The sequence below is a fragment of the Amblyomma americanum genome, chromosome 6 (assembly GCF_052857255.1).
Source record: "Amblyomma americanum isolate KBUSLIRL-KWMA chromosome 6, ASM5285725v1, whole genome shotgun sequence".
In the NCBI taxonomy this organism is placed as follows: domain Eukaryota; kingdom Metazoa; phylum Arthropoda; class Arachnida; order Ixodida; family Ixodidae; genus Amblyomma; species Amblyomma americanum.
Window position 1 is genome coordinate 48,378,059 of NC_135502.1, and position 17,623 is coordinate 48,395,681.

Consider the following 17,623-nt stretch of genomic DNA (forward strand, 5'->3'; position numbering starts at 1 on the left):
ACAAAGTACCGTAAAAACTGGACTATAGGTCGGACCGCAATATAGGTCGATCCCCCAACTAACCAGTTCTAAAAATAAAAAAATCTTTTTCAACGGAAAAAGTACCGAACGACACCCTTACCTTGAAACAAATGTGACCCGACAGGTTGCACAATGGTGACAGTATTTATTTTCATTTAAATGCGGCTCGTATATACACCCGGCCAATTTTTTAACAGTATCGCACGCCCATTGACCGGCGTGTTTGTTTCTGGCACACAGAAGTACGGCGCCGTAGAGCAAAGCCCTTCCTCTTCATGGATCGCCACCCCCAGGATGGCGAGCCCTTGAATTGCGCCTTCGTGAGTCTAGAGGCACGCGCGATCTTTACCGCTTTCAAGCGGATGCATTCGGCAGTCACACGCAGCGCAACCTTTCCTTCTAGTTCTGGATACGCTGCGGTCCGCCCACGAAATGATGTTTTCTTCTGGTTGCTGCAAGTTGTAATACGCAGCTTCTGCCTCCGCCGGTACTGAATGCTGTTTTCGGATACTCCAAATTGGCGCTGTGCCGCCAGGTTGCCGTGAGCTTCCGCGTATTCAGTCGCGTTTTTCTTGAATGCAAAGGTGAATTGCCTCTGGCTTCCGCTCATTTTGAAACAAAATGTGAAAAAGCAGCCTTTAACCAAACAATGGAAATGCAAAATGGCAGTGCGACGTCGCCACGCCACACTGCTGCTGGTGGTGATGGAGGCTGTTGACTTCAGCCACCCATTGTTGCAAGTTTTTCCGCCAGTGACCGGTATATAAGGCGGGGGTCGACTTTTCGCCATGGTTTTTCGGAAAAATAGTTCGACCTATCTTCCGGTTTTTACGGTTACTGAACCAAACTCGCACAAAGCTAGTGTTCCAGAAACGTTATTTGCTTGAGAGGAATACAAGATTTCGAACACCAAACATTCGGATCAAATCAAATATCAAATATTCGTGCACCCCTACTGTTATTATACGGTTCATTCCGCTTGACATGGTAACTAAAAAATTTTACAGTGGGGAAACACTTTCCATATTTGAAGACTTATACTGGCTTGGATAAGAATCTTCTCTTCAATGATGTTGAAATTTTGTGAATGTGCCATAGTTTTTGAAATGTACCTGAATGGTGTTGTTTCTTTCTTATGTTAGCAATTGCGGAAGATCAAGCGAGCAGAGAAAAAGGGAACTGAGGTAAGCAATTCCTGCTGTTACAGCTTTAAGGCTCTCATTCTGCTGTAAATCTGGCAGCAGCTGCATTGTGAACTGAAAAGCAAGTATCCCACCTGTCACCTGGGTCACATGACCTTGCGACATCATCACAACTTACCCACCATGGCTGGTGGCAATTAAATTAAAGATTGGTTGTGAGAGGCTGCTCGGGAAGAGCAACCTTGGTTTCGCAAGCCCCATCGGGGGCTGTGTTTGAAACAGACAACTGCTGGGGCAGTGACGCATCGCTTAATCACGCAGCACCACTGCGCCAGGAGAGGTCTGGAGACTGCCCTTGATCTATCAATGCAAAGTCGAGAATGACCAGGAGAAACCTCTAGTGTTGTTGGATTGTACTCTTAAGGGTAGGTTAAGTGTTACATAAATGGTGACAGAAAGAACAGTGCCTGTGTCTGCGAAGGGATACGCTAAGAGGACCCCAGGTTACTGAAGGGCTCATTAACGCTCATGCCCTTAAGGCAAAGCTTAAGTGTCCCCTCAGGTTTTTTCTTGTTCTGTAACTTTTACTTGCTTTGTTATGTTTGCCTTTTTTTTGTTTGACACGAGGATATTAAACCTGAATTACAAAAGTCTCTTTTCTTGGCATATTTGTGTTCTTTGCAGTGTTTTGTTATGTGGAATAAATTCGACATATAGCTTATTTTAAGTTATTTGTTTAAGTTTAAATGGCGGCAGGCATCATGCAACATTTTTCATGTTGAAAGGCAGAGCCCTGTCCTTAGGTTTTGAGTTGAACCTCAATATGTTAACAATGCACGCATTGGAAATCATGCATTTTAGTACTTCATGTTACATCCTATACAGTAAAAGCTCGTTAATTCGAATTCCACGGGGCCGCCAGGCCAGTTCGAATTAACCAAAATTCGAACTAATGAAAGTGAGCAAAAATGGACGCGTTTGATGCCCGGAGGGCACGAAAAACGTTTACTTAGCAAAACAATCTGGTATCTTCTGCTTCTTCTCTCTGAGGGCTACCGTAGTCACTCGGTCTTCTAGCGCGTGAATGCGATGCAGGGAGTCTTCTTCCCCCTCTTCAAAGCTGAAGAAAAGGCGCGCGACATTCAGTGCTCCCATAACTTCTGCCGCGGACGGACGCACGGGCTCTTGCTCCTCGTCGTCGTCCTCGTCTTCTGCCTTTTCTGGGACAGATTGCTCCCCAACTATTTCAGCGACAATTTCCTCATCACTTCGGGCACCGCACACTGCTGCATCGCTGTCTACTTCGACGTAATCATCAAAACTAACGTCCTGCAGCACAGCACGCACAGCCGCAGGCAGAGGCTCTGGACTCCCATCGTCGCCACTTTCTTCCATACTTCCGGCACACTTTCCGGATACTTGGCTAATCGGAGCCTTTTTCTGTTGCTGGTGAAATCTTCGGCTTCGTAGCCATCCTCGATGGCCTTCCTATTTCGGACATAGGTCGACAACGTGCTTGGTGGAATCCCGTGCTTTTTCGCGATTTCCACTTTGCTGGCCTTCCGTTCGTCCACCTCGCGTAAAATCGCCACTTTCTCCTTCACAGTCTTGGCGCAGTATTTCCCACGCGAACACATCTCGCGGACACAAGCTCACAGCAAGCAGCGTGCAAAATGAGGGGTAAAACACTAAAACGTCGTTCCTCGAAGCAGTCGCGGCAGGAAAGACTGGTTAGTACTTGTTCCAGCACCCTAGCGGCGCCCCGATGGTTGTGCCATCTATCGTTCTGCCGTGAAAGCTTCCAACGATGGTTTTCAACAGCGGCGCTTGGCGGTGCGCAGTTCGAATTATGGGTGGCGGCACCAATTTTTGAGTGAATTAACGAGCTCTTACGCGCATAGACTTCTATGCACTGCGGACCGGACCACGATGACTATTTCGAATTAATCCAAAATATCAAATTAACGAGTTGTGAATTAACGAGCTTTCACTGTATGTATCCTTGAACAATGTAGTTCAGTTGGTAGTCTGTTACAATTTGGCCAGACTTCTATTGAGTCATACTGCCCATTTATTGTGGTGAAAATTGTAGCAGCGTTGCCATTTTCTAGCTCTTTGGGGGTCAGGATCACATATTTAACTAATGTGCTAGTGGCCCTTGCTTGAGCAGCCTGTATGCAGATGCATAGTTGGTAAAAACCTATCGCAGTCCAGGCTCACAAAAATTCAAATCACAGTACTCCAGGTGGCACAGCTTTGTGGTATGCGGTATATTTTTAACACCCCGGAGCAATAAGGGACAAGTTATTCTGGAAAGCTCCGGATTTTGACCTTTTTCAGTGTGAACTAGCATTTTATGACTCATAGGGTGGATTTGCATTTCTTTTTTTATGCTGCACTTTTGCAACATGTAAAATGTACAGTGTATGGGGTAGAGGATAAATGTACTCAAAGCCCTGGTGGCCTCAAACTCACTCTGTAGCAAGATCCTGTATATCCCAAGATCCAAATTTATGTGCCACGAATGTCTAGGCAACATGACATAGGGTTGCTCATCACCACATAAGCCCCCCATCCCCCAATCCGCACCTGCCACTCCACACGCTAAACAAAAACAAAAGGCATTAACTATAGCTTATGTTATTGTGAGTTGAGCAACATAAACATAGCAGGCAACCTACACCCCTACTCAGCACTACACTCAGTCTGGCACCAGAATCTTGCACCACCCTAGCTGTCGTTGAAATTCACATAGCTGCAAGATTAAACATCTAATAAGTTTTTTGTTGAGTGTGCTGTACATGACCAACAATTTTAAGCTTGAATGCATCTTTTCCTTGTACGCCAAAAGGTATTGGTAATAAAAATGCCTGGATATTTTGCAAAGGTTTGGTTAGCATTCAGCATCAACAATAATTTAACCCACTCATGTTTGACGCTGCAAGGTTCTGCTCTTTAAATTGTGCTGACTGCACTTCTGTGTGCTACAGAGTTCGTGTTTGGTGTCTTTCTCTGTACAAAAGCTTTGGTGTAACACAATGTACCGTAACATGTTCTGTCCTCCCTTTTTGGTGCAGTCTGTGATGGATGAGAAGTTCTCGCTGCTGTTCCAGTCCCAGTTCAAGGTTGGGGGGGGAGAACTCGTCTTTCAAGTTTGGGTAAGTGGCTGTAGCCAGTGTGTTTTGCGTAAAGAAACTAGCTAAGGAAACATTTATGGAGCAACTTCTTGTCTTCAGCTCAGATGGTTGATTTACTTGCATTGTATGCGTCACTTGTGCTTTAAAACAGAATAGCAATATAACATGCATTTTCAGCTGATTGAATACCTGTGCGAGCTCACAAACATGTCTCTAGTATTTGAAAACAAATTTTAATTGGTTTTAACAAAACACATGAGGTGTGTACTTGAGCTTGCACATAGCTGTACAGTCTCCAACCAATTTTCCGAACTCCGTGGGACCCGGAAAATGGTCCGAGTATTGAGACTGTCCGGAAAAATCGTGAACTTCAAAAATATCGCTTTACTCAGATGAACTTTTACCCTTTGCCATGCTTCACCCAGAAGTGATCTTAGCTTGCATTTGGGTCAGCCATGCTTACATCGTGCCTGGACCAGAGGTGTCTGCATCACACACCATGTCATGAACGGATGAGCAGTTCTGTGGTGTCGTGCTGCAGAACACGTCCCTTGTCACCGGTCTGCATCTGTGTGAGGTTTCCTCAAAAACATGCCGCACGAATCAAGAACAGTCTGTATCCAGGGCAGCGATGGCCCGGACATGCCCAGCGGTTCAAGAGAAAGGGAGCATGCCTAAAGCAGACATCTACAACCTCCCCCACCGCCAGCCCACCCCTCCATTCCTCCCCAGATTTATGCATCATATTGGTGGATCTTGCTGGAGGGTCCTGCTAGAGAGTTTGTGCTGGAGAGTCATGCCTACGTGTCACTAGAGCTAACCATTTTTTCCCCTGGGAATTGGCAGCATATTGCAAAACTTCTCAACCCAAAACATGACAGCGTGGTTAACTTGAGTGCTTATTAAAGAGGCTGCTAGTCCATTGTCCCCAAGACTGAAAACTTCCTTGACTGTCATTTGTGTTGTTGCCTGTCTTGCAGACATTATCACTGCCTGTGGTGGTGATTGTTCATGGAAATCAGGAGCCTCATGCTTGGGCCACAGTCACTTGGGACAATGCTTTTGCTGAGCCGGTGAGTTTTGTGCAAGTTGTGTATTAGCGTGTTTGCATAATTGTTTGTATGCATGCACTGATGTACCAGAAAGCCAGATTGTTCTTCACACAACCTCCACTCTCATCCTTTGGTGTAAAGCATGGAATTGTGTGTTGAGCAACCTTCTTTTACGCACTTCTCTTACTCGCTGTTGTTTGGCTCCTTGTTGCAGCTTAGGCATGACTCAAGGAGTGCAATGCTCTTTACTGGTAGAAAAGAACCGTGGCTTCTTAATGACCCAGCATATAGAAAGTGGTTTCGTTTCACAAGTTTTTGGTGTATGTAGTTGCTCAGAAGAAGTGTACCTGCACGTGTAGCATCACGCTTAAAAGGCATTTGATTGTTTGGTGGTTGCAAATGGGTTTGAAGCACTTGGGGTGAGGGCATTCTCAGGGTCACCTGGTCTTTATTCATAAGATTGTAAAGGGGCACGTTTTGGAAGTAAATGTGCTGCCTGGTTGTGAATGCATGGTACAGACTTCTGTAGAACTTGCTGGCAGGTGAATGGATGCGTAGCTGTTCAGTTGGTGCTAAACAGGCAGTTAGAGAGACTGGTGCTTTTTTTTGCCTTCCTCTCCTTGCTTTGGAATTGCCCCTTTGTCACGCCTTTGCTGTGGTCCCCACCCTACACCCTTGGCCTTCATCTTCCCTTGCCAGTTTGGACGCTAACATCTTCCCACCTTCCTCACCTGTTCTTCCTGCTCCTTCTGGCTGCTGATTGACCCCACTCGGCTCATTCACCCACCTGCTTTGCTCGCCCGCTGCTGCTGCTGCTGCTGCTGCTGATGCTCCTGCTGCTGCTGTTGCCACCACCACTGCTGCTGCCACATCTCCTGCTTGTCGGACCGTGCCACCTCTCTTCCCATGCTGCTTCTTGTTCCCCTGCTCCCTCTGCAACCGAGGGAGAGGGGGAACCCCCTCCCACCATGGCGCCGCACATTCTGTGGTGATGCGCACATGCATGCATGGTTGTGTCGCATTTGGGGGGGCGGGGCGGGGGGAGGGGTTTGTTGCTGATAGAAGAGGCAACCCTCCTTGTCTCCCAAACACCACCAGGGCCGCGTCCCTTTTGCGGTGCCGGACAAGGTCCCCTGGCCACAGCTGGGCGAGGTGCTCAGCATGAAGTTTCGGTCCGCCACGGGGAGGGGTCTCTCCGAGGACAACCTGCGGTACCTGGCTGGAAAGGTCTTCCGCAGTGAGTGGCACCTGCTTGACCTTTCTCTTGCTTTTCTTTTTTTCATCTCCCTTTGCTTCAAGGTGCAACCTGGAAGCGTGTGGTGAGTTTTATTTGTCGTAGAAATTATTTACAGGCATGTCATGCCACTCGATGGCATTTGGTAGTGTTATAGCGGAAAAGGGTGATATTCAGGCTGTATACTTACTCGCGTAATTTGCACCCTCGTTTAGTTTGTGCACCCATAATTTATTTCCCTGGTTTATTTGAAAAAAAAAATCTTTCGCTGCCATTTTTTTGCGCTCCCTGCTGTGCCAGATCATAGCATGCACGCAAGTGAGTGCAAGAGAGGCTGCGAAGATGGGTGCGACTGCTTCGCCGTGTGCGGCTGTATAAGGTGTGAATGGCGAGGGGATGAATTGCGCACCGTTTACCCGGCTCGCTCACGCTGGCGGTTGCATTCCCAGACTCATAGTTGTGAGAGCAAACTTCCGGTGGGTCCTTCGGCATGTGGTGGAATCCAATACTACTGCACTCTTTGCTGTTCGGTTTGCTGCTAGTCAGCCAGGCCACACGTGAGAGCACCATTTTATCACCTTAAATCACCTTTTTCTAACGGCCGGCTCTGTGAGTGTCTCATTGCACATTAATTACTTTCAGCTGTGCATGCATCATCATGCCATCGAGCAGGGAGCTACATAATGTGGGGTGGGGTGGGAAGGAAGGTATGAGTCGACTGACATCTGGAGTCAACTTTTTATTTCGCCAGTGAGGGGTGCGAGCTGAAGGGTTGACGTATAGTCAGCCATATACAGTATACAGGGTGTTGTTTCACCTAAGGCGTTACACAATTTTTAAGAATAGACTTTTTGAGTTAGAAGAGCACTTTTTTCGGCATAGCATTGTCAGCAGTGCAGTAAATCGGAATACAGCTAAGAGGTGCTCACTAGCAGGCTGCTTAACTGTTAATAAATATTTAACTTTTAACTATTACTTTTAGGCTTCCTTAGTTATTGAGAGGCATGTAGCCCACTGTAAGTAATATTCATCTCAGTTATCAGAATTTCGAAAACCCGGTTGCCCTCGACTCTGTGGCCCAACAAATTTTAGTTGGCCCAACAAGTTAAGTGCACTGGAAAGGTTTCTTTGCCTGCAAGCTTCCCTAAAGCGCATGTATTTTTGGCGCAATGTAGCCAAAATTTGCCATTTGAAAAAATTTCAGAATCATAGGTCGACAAACAGAAGCTGTGAGCTGCCAGTTTGACTAAGGTGACTGGCTGGCACGGCGCACCACATGTTGGATCACTGGCAGCACAGGGAAAGACATGTCACCTGAGGCAGCACACTTGTGCATCGAGCGTTAATTCGGCACTTTGTTCCGAGGGTATATGCAGCAGAACACAGCAGACATGCAGGCCTTCATTATGCTCTACTACGGCTAATACGGCGGAGTAAAGATAGGAAGGAGTTTTTGACACATTTGGAAGCTTTTCATGATTAAATTTCGCCACGCGTTATGTGCACAGACGACGGGCGGCGACCGCTTTCGCGAGCTCTGCCTGGCTGTGCTGCCCTCGGCATGTCGCTGATGAACGCACAGGTTGGAACAAAGTCCAAAAGCATGTTCGCCGGTGTGGGAACTGCGCTGCGCTCGCAGTACGAAGGGCCCGGAACGAGAACGCGAAGATGGCGAAACGACAAGAACCGACAAAACGGCCGAAAAAAGTGCTCCTTCAGCGTTGGCGTTGGTAATTAGGCCTAGCGACTGTAGCCGAAATCGGCGTCGTATCCGGCGGTATGCACTCTGTGGTGGCTTGTGTATAGTGAGAGGCGTCTTGCATGTCATCGAAACGCCAGTTGTTTACGGTTTTACAATAGAAAAGTTAGGGTTGTGGTGCGTTTTCCCGCGGGTACGCCAAGCTCGTTTTGAAATGCACCACCATTTTCTTCCGCGCTCACCGTCTCCTTGAGGCCGTGCGCCTCCCACGCGCTTCGCTGCTACCTCTTCCCGTGTTCGGGACAAAAGACTCGGCACAGATGAATTCCATGAACTCTGACTATTATTGTTCAAGTTTGTGCGGCGGACGACGTTCAAGAACGGTACGAATTCTAAACCACGCGGGCTCAGTGTGCCGACTCGCGCAGAATTTCAGCCTCGCAGTTTAAGAGCATGAATTTCATTTTTTTTTATCAAGTTTTCGATCTCTCCTGCAGTTTGAATTAATCAGGTTCTACTGCACACATTATGTGGCGGCTTGGGTATTGGTGGCAAGTGCGAACAAAGTCCGAAAAATTGAGCAATCAGTTGCTGTGTGTCCGAAATTTTAGGCGCTCTTATATATTGTCTCTATGGGCCATGTCGCGGTGCCATGAAAAAGTCTGAATGATCAAATCAGGCGCCCAAATTTTTGGTTGTCGACTGTATTCAAGCTTGTCGGACACCCTCAACATCTGCACTGCCAGTGTCGTATGTTAATAGTGGTAATCTCTCTGGCGCATAGAAAGCTTGGTGTTGCTTGCGTGCATAAAAGGTACTCTGCTTTTTTTTCTTGGTGTATGTATCAAATGCACTTTTCAGCGCTCATCGTACGATTGGGTGATTGGGAGAAGCTTAGTTTTTATGGCGAGGCCTTTGGTCAACACAGTGACAGCGTGGCGGGGGCCCCCTATGCTTATATCTGAATCATCCTTACTGGAGAATCTTTTGTGCAGCTGTCCTGAAAGAGAAGGGGAATGTGAAACCACGCAGTAACGGTGGTAGCAAAAACCTCTGTACTCTGGCAAACTTGCTGCAATTCTTTCCGTGACAACGTCATTGTGGTGATGACAACGAATTTCTGGTTGCGATGACAACAAGGACAGTGGTGGCAACAGTGATGAGGAAAATGGAGCTAAGACCTAGTACAGTAAAAGCTCATTCATTCGAACTCGAAGGGGACCGAAAAATTGTTTGAATTAAGCGAAGTTTGAATTATCGAATGGGCGCTAGAATGAGCGGTCATTTCGCCCCACTGCGCAGGCAGAAGCAGTCACATTTAGACTCGTCGCGAGCTAGGTGCTACTACACGTGTTTGTGGTGGGCGATTCTGAGAAATAAATTCATGCTTTCCTAATGGCAAATGAAATAAAATGATCAGCCAGTATGCGCCAGAATCATGTACTGAAATGCATTCGCGTGAGCAGCGAGCTTTAGTGCTGGAATATATGGCGCTATTTATGCTCCAAAACATGTTTATTTACGGGGAAGGGTTGTCAAAATTAAAAGTAATCGGTGAGGTAATTTTGCTTGCGCTTCTGCCGAGACTCCATCAGCATCATCTGCAGCTTGCCTATAGCTCCTGTGCAACGTCAGAGTTCGCATTGCAACATCAGAGTTCTCATTGACAGAGAAGTGGCGTGCTGCAACACTGAGCGCCGACACTACCTTACATGCACTTGGCGGTGCATAGACTTGTCGCCGTCGGACTCATCACTGTCGGCTGTTCTCTCCGCACGTGAGCCCAGCGGCGTCTGCTGAGATCATGCAGCCTCAATTATATCGCCGCCACTCAAGGGCTCCACACTGCAGTCCATTTAGCTCGCGACACCAACAAAAAGCATGACTGCAGCCGCTGAACCACTGGACTCTCCGAACTGCATTGTGTGCACCACGTGATCGCGACCCAGCAACCGCGGCACAAAGAAAACCTGGAACGGCTTGCACCGAAGCATCAGCAGTGTGGGCGAGTGCTCTGGCAGCGAAAACCTGCTACGGCATGCACTGGAGCGTGGGCTCCGTGAGCCTCGTACACTCAGCTTTTTTTTTTCTTTTCGATAGGTTTAAATCTCTAGTGTATTTGGAGCGTGTTTTACTCGCTATGAGTCAACTTTTATTTACGAGGAGCAGTGTCAGCCAGGGGCTCCTATTTTGAATTACCTGTAATGGATGCCGACTTGTTCTAATTATCGGAAGTTTTCTCCCCTTTAAATACAAAGAGCTTTGCTGGGACCTGGGCATCAGTTCGAATTAACAGAGTTCTAATTAACTAGCATTTACTGTAATGTGAATTTTTGAGATCGACCTCTACTAAGCTTTCATTATACAGTCTATCCCGGCAGCCGCTAAGCTCTGGTCAGTTAGTAGGTTGCTTCACCGAAAGCTGCCTCTTTTTCCATGAAAGCAGAGTTTCGTGAAAAATGAGCACAAGAGACTGAAGCCTACCCTCAAGCGCACCCTACTTTCACATTGTCAAGCGGTTTTACGGTGCTAGCACTGCCAACAGGCGCCCAAGGCCACGCAGCATACACTTCTCTGGATGCTAAAAGTGATCACGGGAGCACCGTTAGGAGAAGCGCCACATATAGTTCCGCAGCACACCTATCGAATGTTCCAGTGAACAGAAATTCGATAAACGTGAATAGTGCTATACCTTTGCTTGGAATTTTCAAAGGGATATTCAGACTGTTGGATATGAACAATAATTGGATATCAATAATTACTCCAAATCGCATTTTACGAGGTACCTTTACGCATTCTAGGCTGAGCACATTGCGAAAATCTTTTGAAATAAGGCAATAAATGTTCCTGCTTCATCTTAATTGTAGCGTAATGCTATAAAGACGGGAGATGAAAATGCGGTAATGTCCAACAATTTCAATGCAACAGCTTGCTTGCAACCAACTGAAGTTGTGCTTGTGGTGTGTTTTGCCGTGACCCTGCAGACACTCAAATCCAGGACTACACCAACATGCCTGTGAGCTGGTCTCAGTTCTGCAAGGAGCCCTTGCCCGAACGCAACTTCACATTCTGGGAGTGGTTCTATGCCATCATGAAGGTCACTCGCGAACACTTGCGAGCACTTTGGAATGACAGGTGTGTAACCGTGCATGCACTTGCATGGAACGAAGCGTGAACAGCTTGTACAAACCACTTTCCTTGCATTTTCACTCGCCCTCATGAATAATGCCGCTGTTACAGTCGCCGACGGATTTCTTGGACTCGAAGATACCCGAAAAATGGTCCGAATAATCAAACACTCCGAAAAATCCGTGAAGTACAAAAAAATCACTTTATTGAGATGAAATCGGCTTAAAAATGTCACTGATTTTACCTTTCGGAAAATTTCTCTTCCTGACGACGATTTGCGCCAAAGTTGTGCTTTCACTGTACATGCTAGACAGCAAGGTCACCGCATTTAGTTGGAATACTTCCCACGCTTCTTTGACGGACCCGGCGGGGCCATGTTGTCCACAACCCGAGTGTACACCACACCGCTCGTCAAACACACGCAAAGATAAGGCACTTTTCGGTCAAATCGGCGGAACCGCCGGACGAAATCACAAAACGGCGAATGGATGTAGCTTCGTGAAAACTGAGCGCCACTCGGTCGACGCGGTCAGAGAAACCCAAGTGACGAAACGGCGAATGGCGAACGTATGAGACCCGCCACAGTGGCTCAGTGGTTAGGGCGCTCGGCTACTGATCCGGAGTACCCGGGTTGGAACCAGGCCGTGGTGGCCGCTTTTCGATGGAGGCGAAACGCAAAGGCGCCCGTGTGCTGTGCGATGTCAGTGCACGCCAAAGATCCCCAGGTGGTCGAAATTATTCCGGAGCCCTCCATTACGGCACCTCTTTCTTCTTTTCTTCTCTCAGTCCCTCCTTTATCCCTTCCTGCCGAGGTGTGAGATAGCTCCTGCACAATTTCCTTCCCCCAACAACCAATTTTCAACATATGGGACAAGTGATAACTGCCCGCAACAACGTCGGCAACAATAGCAGGTTGACGGCGATGACAATCCGGCTGCCACCTCTAAATGTCAGAGATCGCAGGGACCTCTACTGGCAAAAATGAGGTACCGAAAGTATGCCAAGTCAATCCAACTGCAGCGTAAATCCGCCTCAATCCAAGGTGGCGCCTTTTGCGCTGGTGAAAAGCCGATCAGATGGCCGATTTTGGCCCGCAGGCGACTGAAATTAGTCCGAAAAATCGAACTTTCGGACTTTTGAAGTCCGAAATATCCGTCGCGAATATGTATGCGTTTCTATGGGGTGACTGACGGTGCCTCATCGAGGTCCGAAATATCCTACAAGTCCGAATTATTGCAGTCCGAATTACCCGTCGGCTACTGTATTACTTGTGCATGATTCCACTTTGGCATGTTGTTACTCAGTGGTATTGCCTCATGATGTCATCCGTGCATTATGGCATTATACAGCATCACAGACATTATTGGAAGGTTTTGCATTTGTCTGTCTCCATTTCGTTGTGGCCTGATTCTGCATGTCTGTTCAGAACGTCAAGCCAAACAGTACATGATTGGGAAAATAGAAGCAGTGACTGCAACTTGGCTAAACTATTTGCCCCTCTGTGCCCAGTAACATTGTGTCAGAAGGTTTAAGTTGTCGTTTCCGCCCCATTCCCCAGTTGCCAATTCTGCATGCCCTGGACCCTATTCGGATTTGAAACTCGGTCGTTTGTCAGAAGGGTATTAGTGGAGTTTTGCATGTACGCCAGCATAACGTTTTGGAAGTGCTGCGTGTTCAGCTGCACAGGTGCAGCATGGTCCTTGCTGGCGCAGCATGGTCCTTGTTATGGTTGGCCTTGACAGAATTGTTTGTTTTTTGTGTATTGCAGCAGTTTGCTTTGAAAGAGAAATGGGCATCGGCTGTTCGTTTCACTTGGTGGGCTCTGTGTTTTTGCGTTGTTAAGTGCAATTTCATCATGGTGTTGCCCAACACATAATGTATGGCCAATCGTTAAACAGTAAAAGTCCCCACAGGCTTGTGGCATCTGTAAAAGGTTCTTGAGTTCGTGCAGCCCTAGTGCAGTGAATTATTTGGCAGCCTCGAATTCGCAATGAGGCCATGCCCATCAGCCATAGGCAGTAACATCCAGCTTTGTTGGATGAAGTCAGCTGTAAGTGTGTGTGCTGGAAAGTGAGGAGAATGCTAGCTTTATTTCAACCGTGCTTCTCTTTCACCTTTTCTTCCCTGAGCAGTGTGGTGTGGGGCTTTGTTGGTCGGCGCCAGGCCGAGGAGATGCTTCGGCAAGGCTGCAATGGGACCTTCCTACTGCGCTTCAGCGACTCCGAACTGGGTGGCGTCACCATTGCCTGGCTGCACGAGGATCCGCAGCAAGGTAAAAAAAGAACACCTGGGGATGTGGGGTCACGCCGCACCTTGTGAAGCAGCCATTATGAGCAAGTTGTCAGTAGGTCGATGCATGTTTTGGCAGCCCACAAAAACGTCAGTCTTGTTTCAATGGCTGAAGCAGGCCAGCCGCATTTGAGCTGATGTCACTGGCATCTTGCTACTGAAACTGTTGCCACTTTTTTTTTTTCATGTTTTCCCCTCATTTTTTGCTCACCTGTGTGGTGCGTAGAATTTCTGCGCTCTGCAGGCCACCTATTCAGTGCTCGACACTCATAGCCCTTCTTCAGCATGCAACTGGATGGCTCTTCACTCCTCAAGCGCTGTCAGGGCAACCCCAGTTTGTTTTCAAAAAGGCACCGAAGAACTCTTCGTGTCTTGACTTCCTCTCTTGTTGCCTAATGTGCATGCAAAAAAAAAAAAAAAACATTGGAAAAGCTGCCACAGAATGAGACTACAGCTCAAACGAATCCAAGAGTTTCGTGGAACCTAAGAGCCCCTGATATAAGGAATGAAAGCAATATTAGGGCCCTCTTTTGGCGTAGGGTTCCATCGTGAGGTGATGGGTGTGATGTTGATCATGGCTCCCTGTGCTCTTGCAGACACGAAAGAAGTGATAATGATCCAGCCATTCACGAGTCGAGACTTCACAATTCGTAGCCTGGCAGACAGGGTGAGCGACCTTCAGCAGCTCACCTACATGTACCCTGACATACCCAAGGACCAGGCCTTTGGGAAGTACTACACTCCACTCACAGGTAGGTCTGCAAATGTAGATTTCATCTTGCTTGCCTGGTGGTGCTTGCTTAGCAGGGCAGATCAGATTTGTTGTTTGCCTCTTGGTTATAAAACCTTAGTGTTCGTGACAGTACAGTGGAGCACACTTTAATGGCCACAGTTATAATGAACACTTCGTTATTACGAACGATGGCATTGCTACTGTATTGGGGCTGTGGCACTTTATCTGAGTTAAAATGAACAGAGGCCGCACTGCACGGTTAGAGCGAACAAAGAGATGCTGAAAACTCGCCCCTGCAGTCAAAAATCTACCGCTTTCCGCCAGCACGGAAAGGAAAACCGAAAAGCGCCTTCCAGCCCCCAGGACCATCGCCCCCCCCCCCCCCCCCCCCAATAAAAAGGGAATTACCGTAAAAACCGGAATATAGGTCGAACTTCTTTTTAAAAAAACATGGCGAAAAATAGACCCCCGCCTTATATACCGGTCATTGGAAAAAAAACTATGGAAGTCTTGCAACAATGGGCGGCTGAAGTCAACAGCCTCCATCGCCATCAGCAGCAGTGAGGCGTGGTACCTCCATTTTGCGTTTCCGTTGTTGCAAAGCTATTTTGGTTAAAGGCTGCTTTTTCACATTTTGTTTCAAAATGAGTGGAACCCGACGGCAATTCACCGTCGCATTCAAGAGAACGCGACTGGGTATGCGGAAGCTCACGGCCACCTGGCGGCACAGCGCAAATTTGGAGCATATCTGAAAAGAGCATTCGGTACTGGTGGAGGCAGAAGCTGCGTATTACAACTTGCAGCAAACAGAACAAAACATCATTCCGTGGGCAGACCGCAGCGTATCCAGAATTAGAAGGAAAGGTTGCGGAGTTCGTCCGGGAGCTGCGTGCAAGATCGCTGCCTGTGACTGCTGAATGCATCCGCGTGAAAGCGGCAGAAATCACAGCACAGAGCGGCGAAGGAAGCGAGAGTATGCGCATGTGTACACATGCGCGTACCTCGTTTGTTTTCGCCGCTCCGTGCCGTGATGATAAGCTGCTGACAAACACACGGGTCGATGAGCGTGCGGTACTGTTAAAAAATTGGCCGGGTGTACATATGAGCAGCATTTAAATGAAAATAAATGCTGTCACCATTATGCAACCTCTTGAGCCGCATTTGTTTCAAGGTAAGGGTGACTTTCGGTACTTTTTTCTTCGAAAAATATTTTTTTCATTTTCAGAATTGGTTAGTTGGGGGGTCGACCTATATTCTGGTCCGACCTATAGTCCGGTTTTTAGGGTATCTTCCTCCCCCTACCAAAAAAGGCTGAATTGAAATTGCAGTTAACCACTGGCCAAGTGAGTGCATACGGGCTGTAAGGTCTATAAGGCGTGCGTGCTGACTGGGCAAAGCGCCTAAAGTGGAAGCAAAACCGTGGTGGGCACAAGACAAGGGCAGCGTTGAAAGTGAAACTAGACAAATCTCATTATGACACACAGATGTAGCAAATTATCGGATAAAACAAATTGAAAGCAAAGTGTGGTTGGACCATGCTTTTATTTCAGTGGGAGTTCATGTGGAGCAGTTGTACCGAAGCAGTTTTTCATATTCACGTGCCTTGAAGTTTGCAAACAAGCCAGAAAAGCTCTTAAAAAAACACAATATTTTGATTGTTTGACTCGTGTTGGACCAATGCAGTGCAGTGGTCTGGACACCAGGAGTGTGGTATCCAAGTGTTGTTAGCCTTCTGTTACCAACAAGCAGATTTTTTTTTTTTTTTTTCCAAGTTTGGGGCTGTGCCTCATATCCACGGCAGCTGGGATATTTTCTCAACGAAGACCATGCAGCAGCAGCACCAATGACCACGCTAGTGTGCTAGCTGAGGTGAAGACTGGGAGGAGCATATAAACTGGACCTGTGTCGCACATGCACTTCCAGGCGACCAGCGAAGTTTTCTGTGGATGTAGAACCTAGCAATGAGGCAGGCAACACGGGCAAAACATTTTGTGCAACAGCACCGCTCGCCTCTTGCCGCCGTCACCTGAGCCTTTGCGAAAAGTTTTGTGTACATAGAGCTCATTTCATCAAGAAGTCTTGACTACTCTCAGTCGCGCGAAACAAAGGTACTGTATAAACGCGTGTAAGGGCCGCACTTTTTTTCCCAGATTCGGAAGGCAAATTTCGGGGTGCGGCCCATACACGCAATTTTCGAAAAAAAAAAAATTTTTTTTCAAGTGAAAGCAAACCAATCTGGAATGCGCGGCATTTATTTACCGTTCAGGCATCACTCACGGAGTCTTCAGACTCCGAGCTGGTGCTGTGTTCAGGTAAATGTTCAGCCCACAGAAAGTCGTCTTCGGTCCCGTCTAAACTGTTTGAAATTCCGGTCACTTTGAAACTCTGGGTTACAATGTCGGTCGACACGGAATTCTACGCGGACAAAATCCATCCAAGCACAGTCGCGAGCGGTGCCCTCTTAAGCCGCCCTGTCAACGTCTCGTCGTGATTGCCATTGGCTATCCATTCCGAATACTGCCTTCGAAATTCAACCTTAAAAGGCCGGTTGACGCTTACATCCAGGGGTTGCAGCATGCCGGTGAGGCCGCCCGGTATCACGGCCATGTCTGTGCGGATACCGCGCAGGCGTTCCTTAACCCTACCCGTCAAGTGACCGCGGAAGCTGTCCAAGACGAGGAGCGATCGTCGGGCCAGCATGGCGCCTGCAACGCTTTTTACCCAGTCGAGCACAAGCTCATCGTCCATCCAGCCCTTTTCTTGGGCGTGAACTACAATTCCCTTGGGGAAAACGTCTTTAGGAATCGTTTTTCTTTTCAGGATGACATAGGGGGGCAGCGTCCGCCCGTCCGCGGTGACGCACAGCATAACGGTACACCGTTGGCACTCCGCGCCGGTTGTCCGCACGAAAACACTCTTCTTTCCTTTCAGCTCAACTGTGCAGCTCTCGGGACAGTCGAACCACACGGAGGTCTGGTCGGCGTTTGCTATCTGCGAAAATATATAGTTGTGCTCACGACGCAGACCGATGACATAGTTCTGAAAGCTGAGCACCTTGTCGGTGTAGTCAGGGGGCAGCCGCTGGCACAGCGTGGTCCTTCGCCGAAATGATAGGCCCTTCCTCTTCAGAAATTTGAAGTCCTCGTGCGGTATGCTTTTAGCACGCGCCAAGGCTTGTGCCCTCACG

General features: G+C 47.9%; 1 protein-coding gene across 7 annotated transcripts in view; it reads left to right on the plus strand.

The window, feature by feature from the left end:
• Window positions 1-17,623, plus strand: part of Stat92E (Signal transducer and transcription activator Stat92E) — a 177,660-nt gene that overhangs the window by 106,844 nt on the left and 53,193 nt on the right. For 5 of the 7 annotated variants that reach the window (XM_077669355.1, XM_077669354.1, XM_077669359.1 and 2 more), the window contains exons 10-16: window positions 1,164-1,205; window positions 4,241-4,321; window positions 5,281-5,373; window positions 6,415-6,589; window positions 11,270-11,420; window positions 13,547-13,686; window positions 14,300-14,455. In XM_077669355.1, coding sequence (XP_077525481.1) covers window positions 1,164-1,205; window positions 4,241-4,321; window positions 5,281-5,373; window positions 6,415-6,589; window positions 11,270-11,420; window positions 13,547-13,686; window positions 14,300-14,455 — 838 coding nt within the window. The remainder of the gene's footprint in view (window positions 1-1,163; window positions 1,206-4,240; window positions 4,322-5,280; window positions 5,374-6,414; window positions 6,590-11,269; window positions 11,421-13,546; window positions 13,687-14,299; window positions 14,456-17,623) is intronic. The other 2 variants (XM_077669357.1, XM_077669356.1) reach the window with 1 other exon arrangement.